The 19,989-nt window shown below is 45.8% G+C and overlaps 1 protein-coding gene across 1 annotated transcript in view; it reads left to right on the top strand.

The window, feature by feature from the left end:
* Positions 1 to 15,218, top strand: part of CLSTN2 (calsyntenin 2) — a 731,451-nt gene extending 716,233 nt beyond the window's left edge. Inside the window, exons 11-17 of the mRNA XM_052642128.1 lie at positions 919 to 1,067; positions 5,601 to 5,818; positions 10,240 to 10,410; positions 10,901 to 11,046; positions 11,175 to 11,298; positions 12,583 to 12,767; positions 15,018 to 15,218. Of these exons, the coding sequence (XP_052498088.1) occupies positions 919 to 1,067; positions 5,601 to 5,818; positions 10,240 to 10,410; positions 10,901 to 11,046; positions 11,175 to 11,298; positions 12,583 to 12,767; positions 15,018 to 15,218 (1,194 nt within the window). The remainder of the gene's footprint in view (positions 1 to 918; positions 1,068 to 5,600; positions 5,819 to 10,239; positions 10,411 to 10,900; positions 11,047 to 11,174; positions 11,299 to 12,582; positions 12,768 to 15,017) is intronic.
* Positions 15,219 to 19,989: the final 4,771 nt, after the last annotated feature.

Genomic DNA, 19,989 nt, shown 5'->3' with positions numbered 1-19,989 from the left:
ACACGAGTACTGGATACAAAACCTGAATCCACAGTTAAGTCCCTGACATATTATTGATAGCAGTTCCTAATAGTTATTACTCAGTAGTGTGTCAAGATCAGTAACTCAGATTAGTACAAAAGTGGTTCTCCATACTTCATTCAAAAATAAAGTAACTGGTGGAAGATGGAATAATACCATGGAAGAGACGGAAGTTTGGATTGAGTTTATCTGGCTTGAGAACCCAAGTGACTCAGTGGGTAGCATCATAGCCCCTTGACCTTTACTGAATGTGAGATACCAGGGACCCCAAATGGAATGGATAGGCAGGTGACAGGTATGTAAATATCAAGTGATTGAAAATCCTGGGAAACCAAAGTTTAGCACCAAGAAGGCAAGATCAAGGATCAGATCTAAGAGAGAGAGAAGGCCATTAACTTAAAAACGAACTTTACGATTGGAAGCTGAAAAGATGGGACATGGGGTGAGGAAGTGGAGTGCAGGGTGAATGGAGGAGCAGTTCAAGGTCAAAGTCAAGACAGCAAAAGGAGCTGAAGCCCCTGGTTTCCAGGCTGTCAGCTGAAAGGGTGGGCAGTCCAGGAGCTGAAAGTTTCTGAGAAGGACCTCATAGTAGCCTCGAGCATGAGCCCACCAAAGGCTGGACCCCAGGAGCATGATGACTAAAAAGGATTCATCCTGTGGCTCAGGGTGGCATTCCCAGGAGTTTATAATCTCAGGCAATCTTACAGAGGAGAGTCCCAAAGTCCACCAGGGGAGAGTAGAGATTGTTTGAGGGATTAAAACAGTCACTGTGCACACAGCTGCTGCACTTCCACAAGGTCTGGAGATGCCTCAGTGGCCTTTGTAAGGAGATGGAAGGTCTCCATGGAACTGTGAACATGCCTGACCATTCTCTCCTGTGATACCCTTGTCTTCCAGTATCATTTCAACCCCTCGCAGTCCGTCCTGGTGATGGAAGGTGATGACATCGGGAATATCAACCGTGCCCTCCAGAAGGTCTCCTACATCAACTCCAGGCAGTTCCCAACTGCGGGTGTGCGGCGCCTGAAAGTCTCTTCCAAAGTCCAGTGAGTAGACGCTAGGCAGCCTGGGGCCCAGCCAAGGCATCAAGGATAGTCCCTGGGATATTCTCTTGCAAAATAGGATTCACCTCTCTTCAGCTGCTGGCAGCTTCTCTGCTGTCCCTTTGGGGCCACCCCAATGGATTTGTGTTCTCCTTTTGTTTTTTTTTTAAGTGAAATATAATTGATGTAAAATATTATGTTAGTTTCAGGTGTACTGCACAGTGATCTGACATTTGCATACATTATGAAATGATAACCATGATAAATCTGGTAACCATATGTCACTATACAAAGTTATTACAATGCTATTGAGCATATTCCTTATGCTGTATGTCACATCCCTGTGGATATTTTATCACTGGAGGTGCGTACCTCTTAACTTTCTTCACCTATTTCATGCCAACCCCAACCCCCACCCTCCTGGCCACTGCCTGTTTGTTCTCTGTATCTGGTTTGGTTTTGTTTTTTAGATTCCACATATAAGTGAAATCCTACAGTCTTTCTCTGTCTGACTTATGTCACTTAACATAACATCCGCTATTCATATTGTTGCAAACTGTAAGATTTTATTCTTTCTTATGACTTAGTAATATTCCACTGCTATACATATAACTTATTAGTGCGATAGTATTACTGTATGTATTAGATATTGGCTCAGACGGTAAAGCGTCTGTCTACAATGTGGGGAGACCTGGGTTCAATCCCTGGGTCGGGAAGATCCCCTGGAGAAGGAAATGGCAACCCACTCCAGTACTGTTGCCTGGAAAATCCCATGGACTGAGGAGCCTGGTAGGCTACAGTCCATGGGGTTGCAAAGAGTCGGACATGACTGAGTAACTTCACTTCACTTTAGATATATACTATATAAATATATACCATAAATATGTCTGATTATATTTTAAATATATATACTACATATATATATATATACACACAAATATGTATTTACCATAAATATATAAATCCACACCTTCTTTATCCATCTATCCTTGGAGTGTTAGACTGCTTCCATATCGTAGTTAATATATGTAAATAATTCTGCAGTGAGCATTAGTGTGTATATATCTTATCAAATTAGCACTGTTCAGGAAAATACTCAGAAATGAAATTGCTGGATTATACAGCAAGCCTATGTTTAGTTTTTACGAGGGCCCTCCATACTGCTTACCATAGTGGCAGCACCAATTTGCATTTCCACCAGTGGTGCATAGAGGCTTCTTTTTCTCTACATCCTCACCAACACTTATTATTTATTTTATTTTTTATATTAGCCATTCTGATAGGGGTGAGGTGGTACCTAGTGGTTTTGATTCACATTTCCCTGATGATTACTGATATTGAACATCTTTTCATGTGTCTGTTGGCCATCTGTAAATCTTTGCAAAAATGCCTGTTCGGGTCCTCTGCCCATCTTTCAGTTGGGTTATCTGTTTTTTGCTGTAGAGTTGTAAGAGTTTCTTGCATATTTGGGATGTTAACCCCTTACTATATAGTGTATGTGCTCAGTCGTGTCTGACTCTTTGTGACCCCATGGACTACAACCCACCAGGCTCCTGCGTCCATGGAATTTTCCAGGCAAGAATACTGGAGTGAGTTGCCATTTTCTATTCCAGAGGATCTTCCCAACCCAGGGATCAAACCCACATCTCCTGTGTCTCCCGAATTGGGAGGCAGATTCTTTACCACTCTACTACCTGGGAAGTCCCCTTTACTATATACATCATTTGCAAATATCTTCCCTATTCATTAGGCTGCCTTTTTATATTGTTGAGAGTTTCCTTCACTGTGCAAAAAGCTTTTTAGTTGCATATAGTCCCATGTGTTTATTTTTGATTTTGTTTCCATTGCCTGATGAGACAGATCCAAAATAATATTGCTGAGACCAATGTCAAAGAGCATACTTTCTGTGTTTTCTTCTAGGAGTTTTACGGTTTCGGGTCTTACGCATTTTGTGTTTATTTTTGTATATGATGTGAGAAAGTAGTCCAGTTTGTTTCTTTTACATGTCCAGTTTTTCCATCATTTGTTGAAGAAGCTGTCTTTTCCTCATTTTATATTTTTGCCTCCTTTGTCATTTATTAGTTGGCCATCTCTCGTGAGCTCAGTTCTGAGCTGTCTGTTCTGTTGCATTGGACTACATGTCTTTCTTTGTGCCAGAACCACGCCTGTTCGGATCACTCTAGATTGGCAGCATGGTCTGAAGTCAGGGAGTGACTTCAGTGACCTTCAGCTTTGTTCCTCTTTGTCAAGACTGTTTTGGCTTTTTGAGAAAGGTTTTATACAAATTTTAGAATTTTTTGTTCTAGTTTGGTTAAAAAAAAATACCCTTGGCATTGTGATAGAGATTGCATTGACTCTGTAGATTGACTTGGATGGTCACTTTAATAATATTAATTCTTCGAATCCATGAACATGCCATACATAACTTTCCATTCATTTGTAACATCTTTAATTTCTTTCATCAGTGTCTTGTAGTTTCTGATTACAGACATTCTACCTTCTTAATTAGATTTATCCCTGGGTATTTTATTCTTTATGATGCAATTGTAAATGGTTTTCTTTTTCTTTTTCTGATAGATCATTGTTAGTGTATAGAAATGTAACAGATTTCTGCATATTAATTTTGTATCCTGCAATTTACTGAATTCATTTATTAGTTCTCATAGATTTGGGTAGCATCTTTAGGATTTTTCTATGTATAGTATCATGCTTCACAAATGTAAATTGAATTAAAATTAACCAACCTAGCCTTGATAGAGTTGCTAAATACAATAAGTATGCAAGAGAAAGAGAAGGCATACTTCTTGTCCCCAGGGATCAGAGTTAAATTAAGGAGATGAGACTATCACTGTGACATTTAGATAACACCTTTACTCGTCTATCAAATTGTTTCTCAGCCAAACATCTGCCTGGGAGGGCCACTAGGAAAGGGATCCCAGAAAAACTCCTGAGAAGCACAAAGGGAATCACCTGGCACCTGGAGCTATTAGGAGGACCCAGAAAGACAGACAGCAAGAAGGGTGGGAAAGATGGGTCTGCTGCCTACCATGTTGTTGGGCCTGGGACAGATGCCAAAACAGAGCTCACAGATGGCAAATACATCCAACAGTTCTAGTGATGGAGAAAGTGTTCCCACCTCCACACTAAAGATAATCCCTGGAGGCTACAATAGGGAACAGGTAGCTGACCTCCAGGTCAGCCCTACACTGTAGTGAAGAGAGACCAGACTGCTGGTCTCCAGCTCTAGGACCAGGCTTCCATAAACTGCAAGGGGAGGGGCTGCTGGGGCCACAAAGGCCAAAAAAAGTGGGAGCAAGAGCCCACCACCATGCCCACACCTAGCCCACCCTGGAGAGGATGGAGTGGCTCAGCCTACCCTTCCCCCAGGAACCTTGCCAAAGGATGTAAGCTGATGGCTGCCACCAGCCGGAGTCCACCATCACTCCCAGAGCATCCATCTAGACCCTAGGGTTCTCCATGTAGCCTGGGTCTTGGTCGCGAGGAGCAGCAAAGTATGCCAGTGACACACATGCCTGATGAGGTCTGACGGGAGTGTTAGTCTATCAGCATTTACTGAGCTCCAACCACAATTCAGGCTCTTGGGTGGCTTCCTATCTACATGTCACCTGCACTCAAGCCTTACTACTATAAGGTAATCATTGTCCCATTGTATAGATAAAGAGACTGAGGTTCACAGAAGTTGTGCTCCCTGCCCAGATGCTCCGAGCCCAGGAGTGGCAGAGTTGGGTGTGGACGCTTGCCTGTCTCACTCCCCAGGCTCTGCTCTTGTTGTCACGCTACCCTGGCTCCCAGACATTTTTGTGGCAGTGCATCAGGACAAAGGAGTGTGGTTACAATAGCAGTCTGCTGGTACATCTGAACAGGCACGCACGTGTGTGATACCCTCATAGAGAGAGAACGCATACACCGCTCCAGCAGACAGGGGAGACTAGCCCTGGCGTCTCACCTAGTAAGATGGCTGTAACTAACCAGCGAGATGACAACTTGTTACTAAATCCTTATGCACAGAGCCAGCAGTTGCTGTCTAATTAATGTTGCTGTTGATTACTTTGTTAAAGGATAATTAAAGGTTTAATGGTTACTTGTTGCTGGGTTTAGAAAATTCCCATTTCTCCTAGAAGTCAATCTTTTTTTATGTCCCTAGATTGCTAGGAGTTTTGACTATATGTGTTCATGCTCAGTCATGTCTGACTCTTTGTGACCCTGTGGACTGTAGCCCACCAGACTCCACTGTCCATGGGATTTCCCAGGCAAGAATACTGGAGTGGGTTGCCATTTCCTACTGCAGGAGATCTTTCTGACCCAGGGATTGAACCCTGTCTCCTATATCTCTTGCACTGCAGGGGGATTCTTTACCACTTGAGCCAAGAATGTAACTTTAAATTCGAATGTCTGCTGACATCGTCAGAGGCTCTCAAGCAGTCCGGATGGCTCACTGAGGACTAGAGGTGGCTGCAGGTATCCTTGTCCATATTGGATGATGGGTGGTTTCAGCAATGACTGCTGTTTCCCCAGGTGCTTTGGAGAAGATGTGTGTATCAGCATCCCCGACATGGATGCCTACGTGATGGTGCTGCAGGCGGTCGAGCCCCAGATCACCCTCCACGGCACAGACCGCTTCTGGAGACCCGCCGCCCAGTTTGAAAGTGCCAGAGGGGTGATCCTCTTTCCTGACATCAAGATTGTGAGCACCTTCACCAAAGCTGAGGCTCCCAGTGACTTGAAGACCACAGGTACAGGTGCATACACTGGGTCGAGGGGTGGTAGACCTTAAATTCTCACATAAAGTATGTTTCTTGTTAAATCACACTTCAGGACAACAGTGTTGTTCACCATAGTGGGGCAATTTATAACAAAACAAAAAATCCTGGAGATAATGCAGATACATAACAAGGGGGAGTGAATGCCTTAGCAAATTGTGGTACCCCCACCTAAGAGGTGATGCCGTGGCATCACTGGGTCAATGGACATGAGTTTGAGCAAACTCAGGGAGATGGTGAAAGACAGACACGGACTGGTGTGCTGCAGTCCATGGGGTCATAAAGAGTCGACACACCTTAGCGACTGAACTGCAACAACATACAAGAGGTATGATGCTGGAGGGGCGGCACTTATGCCAAACTGTAAGTTAAAAAAAAAAGAAAAAGCAAGAAGTGAATTACAGAGTATCTACACACATACTGATCACAACTATGTCAAGAAAAATAAATACACAGAAAAACGCCCAGAAGGAAACACACCTAGTGCTAGCAGTCTCTGGAAAGCAGAACGAGAGCTCATTTCTTTCTACTGTTCACTTTTCTCCAACTGCAAAATGTTCTATAGTAGGCATGTATCATTCTGGTGATCAGAAGAAAAGCTAAAGAAGCATGAAGGAAACAACAGAGCTGCATCTTAATATATACGTTGGCAACCCACTCCAGTGTTCTTGCCTGGAGAATCCCAGGGATGGGGGAGCCTGGTGGGCTGCCACCTCTGGGGTCACACAGAGTCAGACACGGCTGAAGCGACTTAGCAGCAGCAAACATGTCCTTCAGTAATATCACTTTCAACTCTCAGGGAACTTTGCAATTATTCTTTCCAGTGATTTTATTGGTGGGAGGGCTGTTCAGTAAAAGTAATTTGAATTACCTGCTAGGAAGAGACACTACATTGATCTGAAATCTATAGTGTATTCAGCTTGTAGGGGAAGAAAGATGGAAAGATAAAGAAAGAAGGCGGGAGACCTCTGGGGCCAGAGCTACAGGAAGAATATGTTTGAGAACCATCTTTGCCTCCTCCTCCAAATGAATATTTTCAACTCTCCATCTCTGCCTCCAAAAGCAGCTGCTAATGATGTGCTAGTGCCAGTGGGCCTGAGTCCCTGAAGGACTGGTTCTATGATAATCCTAATTACCCACTGCCTTAATCCATGCTGGTCCCTAGGAATGGGATGCCTGGCAAGGCTGTCCTTCTAAGCTCACAAAAATAGATGGTATTGGGCCAACTGTCCAGGGAGAACCATTTTCCACTTACACTCCAAGGTGCATTGGGTCATGTGATATTCCCTGTGGTCCTCATTTGTGACTAAAATCAGACAGAAAAAGAAGAGACTCTGATTGCACGGGCTGCAGGCCATAGCTAAGAGTATCTGAATTCTCGAGGCCTGACATCAGCATACAGGTAATCCAGCAACAAGCAATTATATGGGTCTACGTGTCACCTTCTGTTTATGAGAAGTGCGTGCAAACCATGTAGGCAAGTGCCTGAGGGCTATTATTAGTACTTTTAAAATGTTACTTTTATGGTTGTAAGAATAATCATTATTGTGGGTGCAGTAAACAAACAGGCTAATGGCACTTCCACCAGTGACCCTCCCCAGCATCCTTCTTCTGCCCCCATGGATTCACTTACTGTGCTGTTTCAGTACCAACGACACACACACCCCTCTCTCCCCGCACACCTCTGTGTTAGTTTACATATCTGCTCATGGTCTGCCCTCGGCCTGCAAGGTCCTTCTCTGTCCTATTCCCTATTATTACTGAAAAACACAGTCTACCTTCAATGTCTCCTCCAGAGGGCAGCCTCCAACCACTGGTTGACCCAGCCTGACCGCCAACCACTAAGGCTCCCTCTCACACACACTGGCAAGCCCATGGTTGGTGATTATCTATTTACTAATAACCAGACAAGGAGCTCCTCCAGGACCAACCATGGCTGATTTTCCAGTAAGTTCCTCAGCTCAGAACAGTCCCTTTAAGGCAGAGGGCATCAGGGAAACTGCCAATGGAACATTTAGCCCATTATGCAAGCATGAGAGAACAAGAAGATTGTGGGGTCAACACACCTCTGCCTAGGGGGAGCAATCAGTCAACCACGTGGGGTCCTAGGAGCAAGGATGACCCAACCTGACCTCAGAAGAATATGGCTCCAGAGAAACCCCAGAAATGATATGCCATTTGAAAGAGAGATATACATGCACCATTATTAATAACAGACTTTGTTAAGTATTTATTAATGTGCTTTTAGATTTTGCCAACAATATACAAAGCCATTGACATTGGCAAGCATTTTAAAATTAAGCATATGGAATTATTTATTAACAACATATATCCAGCGAGAATAAAAAAATATTTGGGGTATTCCTTAAAAATTAAACAAAATAAAATATTTATTTCAAAATAGCTCTCTCATCTTTTGTGAATCCTTTTAAAATTTCTGTTTTCATAAATGTTTTATCATGCACAAAATAAAACAGTCTGCTTAATGAGTAAATATACTTATTTAAATGATCTCAGATCACAAAATTTTTAATAAATGCCTGCAACATCAAAAATATTTGAAGAGCAACAGCCCAGAGGCTGAGTGAGACTTTCACAAAGTATGAAATCAGAAAGTCATGGTTGAGGACTTCCCTGGTGGTCCAGTGGGGCTTCCCAGGTGGTAAAGAACCAGCCAATGCAGGGGACATAAAAGACGTGGGTTCCCTGGGTCAGGAAGCTCCCCTGGAGAAGGGCATGGCAACCCACTCCAGTATTCTTGCCTGGAGAATCTCACGGACAGAGGAGCCTGCAGGGCTATGGTCCATAGGGTCACAAAGAGTCAGAAATGACTGAAGCAACTTAGCACGCATGCACTGGTGGTCCAGTGGTTAAGACTTTGCCTTCCAATGCAGGGGGTGCAGGTTTGTTCTCTGGTCAGGGGGCTAAAAGCCCACATACCTCTTAGCAAAAAAAAAAAAAAACACACATAAAACAGAAGCAATATTGTAACAACTTCAATAAAGACTTCAAAAATGGTCCACATCAAAAAAATCTTTAAAACATAAGAAGGTCATGGTTGCCATCCCAGGTCCTCCCCAGCTGTTTGTGTAACCCCAGGCAATCAGGCCCAGTTCATGGACTGTCCATTCCCCGCTCAGGGAAATGGGGATAATGATGGTACCTCCTCTAGTGCCTGTCAGGATTTCCTCTGCACTGTGCCTAGCATAGAGCAAAGATTCCACAAACACCAATCACTTTTATTTTAAAGTAGGAGTTTAATTTAGGACTACCAACCTGTCTAGCATTCAAGTACTCAGATATCCTCTGGGAAACTTGGGTGTCATAATATCAGTCAAGGACAGCTAGGCTGACTTGCCAACTAAACTAACCAATTTACTTACTTAATTATATCAACAGTGCACCTCCACTTGAGCAATGTGTCATACTATAGCTGTCTGTCAGCCTCTGGGTCAGATACTGAGGAGTCAGTCATGCAGAGTGCTTCAGAGAAGCTCACAGTCTGTTGGGAACAGCAGAGACATACACCATAACCACGTGGGGAAAGCTGCGAGAGCCTCATGGAGGGGCACTCACCTCTGGTCCCAAAGGAGACCAGTTCTTCTTGAGCATCTACTCTGTGCCAGACACCATTTTCTTTTTTTTGTTTTCCTTTCCTTTTTTCTTTTTCAAATTATAAAAGTAGGACAGTACATTTACAGGAGACTTGGAAAATACAGAACAAAGTTACATATAGTTCCACGATATGTTGTTCACTCACTCAGTTGTATCCAACTCTTCGTGACTGCAGCTCCACTATATATTACTTTTTAAGTAGATAAGATTTTTAGTTGGAGTTTCAATATCAAACTCTCAAAAATTAATAGAATGAATAGAAAAGTAGAAGTGATATAGTAGACCTGAAAAGCACTACCAACCAATTCAACATAATTAAGATTTATTCAACTTTCACACAACGGCGGGATACAAATTCTATTCAAGTTCCCATAGACTATAAACCCGGAGACATAGAACATATTAAACAAGGTGCAAATTTTCATAGTTTAAAGGTACTGAAATCATACAGAGCTGATTTCCATCCTCTCAATGCCCTCGCCCTCTTTGTGGATGAGGAAATCAACGGGTAAACTAGGCAGGTTCTCGGGAGCAGTGCTAGTACTCAGATTCACATCTTCTGACTGCAATATTCACGCTCTTCATACAAATTCATGCTGCCCAGCCTCAGGGGCTGGCTGGACATCCATCCGAGCAGAGATGGTGACCTGGCAGGACTTACAGCCTCTCCTCCTGACCCAGCCTGAACCTGCGGTACAGACATGGAGGAGGAGGGGGTGTGTGGGAGCCAATATCTGCACTGTCCTCATGCCTGTATTTTTCATTGTCTCTTCCCACAGCCCCCAAATCAGCAGTTTTAGAAGAAATGCTTCACAACTTAGATTTTTGTGACATTTTAGTGCTGGGAGGGGACCTGGACCCCAGACAGGAGTGCTTGGAGCTCAACCACAGTGAGCTCCACCAGCAACACCTTGACGCCACCAACTCCACAGCAGGTTACTCCATCTACGGTAAGGCGGTGCTCAAACCTGGACCCGGTGGCCCCCTCTCACCTCCAGGGACTTGTGAGTGCAATGGGAGCTCCATCACCTGAGGAGGGGGTCAGGAGGGAACACGAGCTCAAAGCGTGGACTTCTAGCCCCTCTGTGGACAAGCTGCTCCAACCTCCTCTGGTCCTGGCTTCCATTCCATTCCTGGGGAAGTCTTCTGTAGAAACTAGGCGGAAGCCGGCTCTTATCATATTTGATCTCAGCAAGTATTACAGCAGCATTTGGCAGATTGAGGTCAAACATTCCAGTGAGAGCCAGTCTACATGGAAAATCTGTGCTTCAGCTTAATTGGTTCCTGGGACCTTCGCTTTTGCACACTGTCTGCCCCTAAACACCCCAAGCTCTTAACCCTGGCTGAATTCAGGGAGACCTGCAGTCCCTGTAGGCACAGTCTGTCTCCACAGCAACTCCTCTTCCGCCTTCTTAGGACCGGTGTGGTCTCTTGGCACAGGTGTGGGCTCCATGAGCCGCTACGAGCAGGTGCTGCGTCACATCCGTTACCGCAACTGGCGTCCAGCTGCCCTGGAGTCCCGGCGCTTCAGGATCAAGTGCTCAGAACTCAACGGGCGCTACACCAGCAATGAGTTCAACCTGGAGGTGAGTGAGTCCTGCGGTGATGAGGGAAGCCCCAGCTCACCCATTCACTCCCTCATTTATTCAGGAAACTGCCACCACTGGTCCACCGGCCACTCCCGGTCAGAACATCGTCTCCCTGCTCTTGCCAGGTCAGCGTCCTCCATGAGGTCAGAGTCCCGGACAGTGAGCACGTCAACCACCTTATCGCGCAGCCACCATTCCTCCAGTCCGTCCACCACCCGGAGCCCCAGACTAGCATCCAGCACAGTTCAGGTGGGTCACCTGGGGGGAGGGACCTCAGGGTGCCAGGTGGTCACTGCGACTCAACACCTAGGGTGCAGCAGCCAGAACTGAAGGGGGCACCCGGCTATGGAGAAGATATGAGCCTGGCTCTGAGCTGCTCACAGCCTGGGGACGGAGCTGGTCAAGTACACAAGTTACAGGCAGTGTATGATAAAAGATGTTTGCACACAGGGCTGGGGTAAAATTTAGCATCTTTTTAAGCCCAACTCAAAGCTATGTGCCGCGTGGAACTTTCCCTGACACCTCACATATGCTCACACACATGTGTGCACCATATTGAAAAGGCTCCTACCCCCTTCCTTCTGTTCCAGCACTTACCATATTGTCCTCCTGTCTGGTGGGCACTTCTCTCTGTCCTGACTGAACTCCACAGTTCCTGGCTCTCAGGGCATCTGCCCTATACTTTGATGGAAAAAGCAAGAGATAAAAGAGAGTGTGCATTTATTAAGCACCTACTGTGTGCCTTTGTGAAAATTCACATAGATGATTTCATTTACTTCTCACAACTACCCATGGGCTAGGAATCATTAAATATATATATATATATATATATATATATATATATATATGGGATTATATAGTTGCTTTACTATCTTGGGCTAGTTTCTACTCTACAGAAAAATGAATCACCTATACACAGACATATATCCCCTCTTTTTGGATTTCCTTCCCATTTGGATCACCACAGAGCACTGAGCAGAGTTCCCTGTGTTATACAGTTGGTTCTCATCAGTTATCTACTTTATACATAGTATCAAATTACAGCGTTGTTTACAATAATCAGGACACGGAAACAACCTACATGTCTATCAACAGAGGAATGGATAAAGATGTGCAATACATACATGCAACGGAGTATTACTCAGCCATAAAGAGGAGCAAAATTGAGTCATTTGTAGAGATGTGGATGGACCTAGAGATGTCATACAGAGTAAAGTAAGTCAGAAAGATAAAAACAAATATGATATATTAAAGCATATATGTGGAATCTGGAAAAAATGGTATAGATGATCTTATTTACACAGCAGAAACAGAGACATAGGTGCAGGCAATAAACATACGATTAAGTCTATTACATTATCGATAGACGACAAAAGTGAAGCCCAGAGAGACTAAGGTGCTGACCCGGAGTCCTCCAGCTGAGGTACATGTAGACAGATTTTAAGCTACACATGAATGTTTCAATCATGTTGTATCCCGAGAGTAAGCTAGTCCTTTGCTCACTATGTCATGCGAATTCCTTCCTCGTTCCAGTGGTCCCAAGCATTGCCACAGTGGTCATCATCATCTCCGTGTGCATGCTAGTGTTTGTCGTGGCCATGGGCGTGTACCGGGTCCGGATCGCCCACCAGCACTTCATCCAAGAGACCGAGGCTGCCAAGGAAGCAGAGATGGACTGGGACGATTCTGCACTCACTATCACGGTCAACCCCATGGAGGTGATCCTCAGGCAGGGACTGGCAGCTTGAAGTGGGATGTCTCTCCTCCACTGGGTTCCATCCATTCTGTGCCAGAAGCCCTGTCCAGCTAGCCTAATCCCACTCATCCTTCCCTTCTCTGGGCTCCTCCAGCCCTCTCAACTTGAACGGTCCACACTTTCCCACCCACTGCACGCACTGCTCAAAAACCTGTGAACTGCTCTCAGCCAACAAACATTTCTTAAGAACCAGACATTTCTTAAGCCAAGCAGCAAAGTGGTGTCTGTCCCTGGCCTCTCCCATAATCTTTAACTCAGAGCTGACTCATACTCAGGGACTCAGGATTGAATTTTTTATTGGCTACCAGTATAAATTAGGTGGCTATGCTCCATCTGCCTGCAAAGCTCACTTAGAGGCTCAGAGTAGGTAAATACAAAAACACAATGCTAATACCTGCCATTTATTGAGCACCCATCATGTCAGAACTGCCCTGGGTCCTCAGTACACACATCACCTCATTTAATCTTCCCAGCAACCTCTGACGTAGGAGTCCCAATCCTCATTTACCAATGTGGGACCAACTCAGGGAGGCAAAGTAAAGTGTTCAGGTTCCCATAACTGGGAATGTCAGCACCAGTATTCGAACTCACCACTGCCTGATTCTAAAGTTCTTATTGTCCCAGTTGGCCATCAGCTCCCCAAATCTACACATGAGTGTCCAGTGCTCCTGGTCTGGGCATATGAACACCAAAAAAGCCACTTCCATTGTGCCCTCTGGTCTGCCAAGGGGTGCTGGGTGGACGGAGAGGCTGGAGCAGGAAAACAAGGTGGCCACTGGCCATCAAGGTGCCACTGAGGAATGAAGTGTCCTAGCCTGTCCCCAGTTTCCCCCTCACCTGGCCTCATGCTTCAGTTTCAGAGCCAGTGGGCTGATGCAGCTTCCATCATGTGCTGAGGTGTAGTGCTGAGTGCATCAGTGTGGGACCCCAGCATTTCCACCCTCACAGAACTGAGCCTCGGGTGTGGGATGCAAGATCATTGTGCCTGAAGCTGATTACCTGACCAGAGTGAGCTTGCCAAGGGCTAACCTGGCAGTCAGTGAAGCAGGAGTAGGGCAAGCCTTTGTGGCTGGAGTGTCCAGGGAAGACTTCTTGGAGCCTAAGAGAGACCTTGAAGAAGGGGTAGGATTTAGGGGCAGGTAAAGGTAGAAGAGAAAACACTACAGAAAAGGGATGAAGACAGGCATGGGTACGTGTCTTTTATGGCTAGTTCATCAACTCAAAGGATAAATCCAGATATCAGATTTTACTGGAATTCCCAAAAAGCTCAAGGGAGGGGATAAGAGTGGAAAAGAGTGGGATGGAGTTTAGGACACAAGTCAGGTGACGAAGGGCAGGCAGGCAAAATGAGGACTGTGAACTTTGTCCTTCCGGAAAGAGTATTTTTGAGGGGCAGCACACCTGAGTCGGAGACATTATTTTCCCACCTGGAAAAGGGATACAAACTTAAATGTCATTCTCTCACTGAGAAGCAAGTCACTAAAGACTTGGAAAGTTCCATGTAAATAGGTTCCAGAAATGCCAGAAAACAAACCTTGACCCAGGACTTCCTTGGTGGTCCAGTGGCTAAGACTCCACCTTCCAATGCACAGGGGTGCAGATTTGATCCCTGGTCAAGGAACCAAGGTCCCACATGCTGTGGGGTTCTGCCAAAAATGGGTGTTAGTGTTAGAAACTCAGTCGTGTCTAACTCATTGCGACCCCATGGACTGTAGCCTACCAGGCTCCTCTGTCTGTGGAATTCTCCAGGCAAGAATATTGGAGTGGGTTCCCTTCTCCAGGGGATCTTCCTGACCCAGGGATCAAACCCAGGTCTCCCATACTGTAGGCAGATTCTTTACCATCTGAGCCACCAGAGATGTCTCACCAAAAATTTAAAGCAAAACAAAACAACAACGACAAAACCTTAGCCCAAAAGGTTCACTGGATGATGGATGGGATCAACTTAAATGTGCAGTACCTAAAACACAACAATTCACTTAAGTCTGGGTCTTGGAATTCACCATTTCTTGCCTTTTCCTTAGTCCTCCGACTGGTCTTTCTCCAGAGGACTTCCCTTCCAAAGTCCATCTCCTGGCCCAAGGGTTTAGCATTAAGGGAAGAAGTTCCAAGGGGCCCTAATTATCTCCTTAATGGAGAGAGAGACATAAGCGCCAACACAGCTTCTGTCTGATCCATGATGAGCATTTCCCTTCTCTCTCCTGACATCCAGAAACACGGAGCCCCAGGGCGTGGGGAAGAGGAGACCGAGGAAGAGGAGGAGGAGGAAGAAGCGGAGGAAGACAGCTCCAGCAGCAGCGAGTCCGAGGGCAGTGAAGAAGAGGAGGAGGAAGGGGCGGGCAGGGGCAGACACGGGCAGAGTGGAGCCAGGCAAGCCCAGCTGGAGTGGGACGACTCCACCCTCCCCTACTAGTGCCCGGGGCCACGCCCACCCACCTGTCCGTTTTGTAAGCCCCGCCCTGATGTACGCCCCAGCCTATCACATGCCTCTGATTTCCATGATGGTCCCAGCAGGCCTTCCCTAGCATTCTGGAACCCACGTTTTACGCCCTGGGCACTGCTCGTGTCCCAGTCCTGGGGCAATTTCCAGAAGCCCAGCGTCAACCTCAGTGGGGATTTCAGGGTGAACTTTTTCCTGTGGCTCCCACTTCTCTGGCCCTGGGCTCACCCAGCATTCTGTTAACCAGATCTGTGGGTTCTGTCTCTGTTTGCTCTTCCCAGTAGGGGAGAAGGTCAGCCTTTATGTTGCTCCCCAACTGGGGCTGGGCTTCCCCAGGGCTCAGTAGGTTCCAACCCACTGTGCGAGCACGGACTCCATGTTCTCTCCAAACAGTCTGGCAGGTTCTCCTCACCTGACTCTCTAGGCTGCTTCCCACAGGCAGGGTGGTCAGACTCCACACACAGGAGGTCTAAGTCCTCTGCATGTCAAAGGATCATCCTTACCCAGGTGGAATTAAGTTTGCAGGGCAGGTTGGCCTGAGCTCCCCTCACCCCATACACACGTCCGCTCTCTCATTTTGGAGAGCCTTTTCCTTTGTTCTTCTTGAAGCCGTAGAAGCTTATATGAAAAGTCCAAAACCAAGAATAGGTCCTTGGCCACAGCAGGGCCTGGTTCCCGCCAAAGCGCTCTGAGAACCTGCCTTGCTGGCAGCCACTGAGACCTGCAGGGCTGCCCTACTGGCAGCTCCCGCCACAGGACACCATGGGGGCCAGAAAGCATTCCACACAGCTACTGCCCTCCTGGCAGCAACTGAGACAAGCCTACAGCTGGGGAGCAGCAGGAAGAGCTGAGAAGATGGTACAACTGGGCTGCATGGTGGACACAGAGCTGGGTGACGAGGGTGGCTGGGCCCTCCCAGGCCAGAAGGTGGCCCCAAAGTGGACAAGGCTCTCACCATCTAGTCTTAGGGTCCCTCATCCCCTAATTCACAGTTCTGCCTCTTGAGAAGATACATTCCTCTTAGATGTATTGGAACAAGCATGGATTGCGCCGAGTCTAAAACAAGAGTTTGGAGATTTAACTGCTAGGAATTAGAAGCATGTTTGCCATAATAACAGCTTCTTTTTTCTTCTCAGAAAAGGAGCAGTGCTTTAGGTGGATGGCAGATATATCCAAAAACCTAGCTTCTTTCTTTCTGCTTTTTTAAATAAGAAAATCTTTTCCATCTCCATCTTAATGTGGACACTTTTGGAGGAGAGTTGTTGCTATAGTAACTGGTCTGTGCTCTTTTGTGGCCAAGAAGATAGCAGGCAAGAACTAGAGCTGTTATAGGAGTTCCACGAGGCTCTGCAAATGTCTTTGTTTCAAATGTCTTGGGCTTTTTTGTCCTTAGTGTGTATGATCTATCGCCAAACTCTCCCCACACCCATCCCCAACCACCTCATATTGGCTTGGCGCAGCAATAGAGTTGGTCCACAGGCACAGGGCATTCAGGTTCAAAAGAAAGTTCAGAATCTATTCACTGTACTTGCTGTGTTACCAACTCAGAGAGAACTTATGAAGGGGGACCACCGTCAATGTCCTTTAGTCTAACCTCCACCCAGTGAGGATCCATGATGGGTCTTTCTGATTCAAGGAAGCCTTCTGATTTGAGGGAACCACCTTAGGCAGCTTTTTCCATCACCTAGAGTGATTTTTGCATCTCTTCTCTCCTTTGAGCCTCCAATAATCCCATGAGGTAGTGGGGACATCTATTATTAGACCCATTTTCATGTTTGTAAACTGAGCTTCAGAGATTCAGCATCTTGCTCAGAGCTTTTCTGAGGCATCAACTAGATGGGACTCTCCACCATCCACTCCTTGCCTAGGGCCTGCCACTCTGATTCTGCTTATTTGTGTTCATGAACTAAGAGGCATTGCTGGGAATCTGCTGTGTGCTAAGCGCTCTACCAGCAGCTGTGGGAAAGGAAGAAAGCAGACAATAAGCCCCTCCTACCCTTAGAGGACTTAAGAGCTGCAGAGGAGAAATAGGCATAGAAATCATGTAAGAGATGAGTGCAGCGGGAGAGGGAGAAGTCGCAGGAAGAAGAGGGACTCATTCGCAAACTCAACCCATGCTCTCATTTTTCCCTTCTTAGAAGAAGCACCGGCAGAAGTTTGGGGTTTTCTATTCGAGGAATGGAAATAGATGCCTCTGTGAATTTCCCCAATAGCCCTTTTCTATCAGGCTGGGTCTATGCATCTACTAGAAGAAAATCTTAGGGTTTTACTCCTTACAATCCCCTTAGTTAAGTAAAGAGATCCTTTAGTTGGGCCTTCGAGAGCTAACAGAATTCTTGCAAAATTATAACAGTAAAATGAATACTGTATGGGTATGTTTAAAGGCAATTCTTTTGGAATTGGATTTTTGTTTAAAATATTTAAGTCTGGTGTTCAGGAGAGTGCTTTCTTCTGCTAGGTCTTTCAGTTTGGCTGGGATGGGAAAGGTGGTCCCCATGCCCTCCACTGCCTCCAGTGGCTACATCACTTATTTATGGCTGAGCGAGCTGTTTGGGGCACATGAAACCATTATACATTTGTGGGCTTTGGGAGGGAAGGGAGCAGGTGAAAGTGGCACTTGGCCAGGGCAGCGCAGTCGATTCACTTGTGACAGGACTCATATGTAGAGTAATAGTGGGGTTCTGTCTACTCCCACTATGGGAGATCAGCCTGCATTGCCAGCCCTGAGGACGAGGCACTTGAGACGAGGCTGCTGGGTCTGTGGGCATTTATAGTGTTCCCAGTACCGAACTCAGCACCATAGGTGAGAACAAGGGGCAATTATATAAAAGTAGCAGAAGCTTCAGGGAGTGTCCAGGTGAGTAGTGAGTAACATAACTTGCCATCTCCCAAGGATTCTAACCACAGGTGGAAAATGCCATTCATCAGCCCAGCTTTTTCCAGTCTCCATCTGCTGGCATCTGGGAATTCAAACTCCCAGATGGCTGGATACCCTGTGGCCTCTCACTGAGACAGCAGCAGCAGCAGATGTCCATCTGGACAGGGAGGAACAGCTGACCTGTTTGTCCACAGGACAGACTTTTGCTCGTCTTGCCAAGCAGATGATCAGATCCTGCTCTCTGGAGGTTGGAAACACATAGGCTGAAACCTCAGGTGACAAGAAGAGAAGGAGGAGGTTGATGGAAAAGGCTAGTACAGAATGAGTTGCCCTAGTGGAGTAAAGCAATCAACTAGTTGGCCACCTGCATTAAATAATACTAAGTACACTGTTTAATCAAGTGCTATAGATCTGACCGAGGCCTCAGTTCATCTAGTTACCAAAAATGTGATTTCAGTGGGTTCTGCTTTCACCACCTCTGTCTTAAATATATACAATTATTCTATCAGGCAGGGCTTAGCCCACATAGCTCTGCTTGTAGTATGGGCTGTGGCCTGGCAGACCAGGACCCTGCAGGGAGATGGACTCCTGGAAGGGAAGTAATGTATCCTGTTCTTATACATATGGCAGGACTGGCAAACTTCACCTGGAAGGAGCCAGTTGGTAGATATTTTGGATTTTTCAGGCCATAAGGTCTCTGTCACAAGTATTCTACCCTGCCATGGTAGTATGAACCAGCCACAGACAAGACACTTAAATGAATGAATATGGCTATATTAAAAAAAAATTATGAACACTAAAAAAATCAGGCAACTTGAATTCATATTATTGTCAGATGTCACAAAAATTTATTACTTGTTTGACTTTTATTTTCCAGTATTTAAAACCAGAAATAACTTTCTGAGTCCATCAGTTCAGTTCAGTCACTCAGTCGTGTCCGACTCTTTGTGATCCCATGAACCACAGCATGCCAGGCCTCCCTGTCCATCACCAACTCCCAGAGTTTACTCAAACTCATGTCCATTGAGTCAGTGATGCCATCTAACCATCTCATCCTCTGTCGTCCTCTTCTCCTCCTGCCTTCAATCTTTCCCAACATCAGGGTCTTTTCAAATAAGTCAGCTCTTGGTATCAGGTGGCCAAAATATTAGAGTTTCAGTTTCAACATCAGTCCTTCCAATGAACACCCAGGACTGATTTCCTTTAGGATGGACTGGTTAGATCTCCTTCCATGGGCCTTACAAAAACTAGTAGCTGGCCAGATTTGGCCCTAGGGCCACAGTTTGCACACCTCAACCGTGTGTGTGTGGGAAGCAGCCTTCCAGCCTTTCATTTGCCAAGAAAAAGCAGGTATCTTAGGCCCTCCCATAAACTACTCAGGGGTCTTTGCCTCCAAAATGAACAGCAAATAATGCATAGTCCTTATCTAAACTGTTTTTAAAATCCATTGTTCCAGAGGAAAAACAAAAAATAACAAAAAATAACTTGTTACTTGTTGAATTGACTCAAGCTCAGGCAAACATTTGTCAAGAGCCAAAAGCCTGGGATTCAGGAACCCACTGACCACTGAGCGCAAAGCCCACTGAGCTAAGTGCTGACTCCCAGGTGCAGGGCCTTCCCCCAACAACTCAGCCTGTAACGATTTCTAAGCAAGAATGTTCATTATCTCAGACTGATTTCCATTCAGCCCTGCTCATGCCATTGCTATAAAAATGATCTTAAAGACTTGTGACTGTTTAAATCAATACAGCATAATCAGTAGAAAGCCCAGCTGGGCACACTTCAAAATTAGCAGTCTTCTTGGCTATATGAGTCAACATTAGCCAAAGGAAGAAAAGGAGAACAGGGGAACTTTCTTCTTAACCA

The sequence above is a fragment of the Budorcas taxicolor genome, chromosome 1 (genome assembly GCF_023091745.1).
Source record: "Budorcas taxicolor isolate Tak-1 chromosome 1, Takin1.1, whole genome shotgun sequence".
Classification (NCBI taxonomy): domain Eukaryota; kingdom Metazoa; phylum Chordata; class Mammalia; order Artiodactyla; family Bovidae; genus Budorcas; species Budorcas taxicolor.
This window is presented reverse-complemented; position numbering and strand designations above follow the sequence as displayed.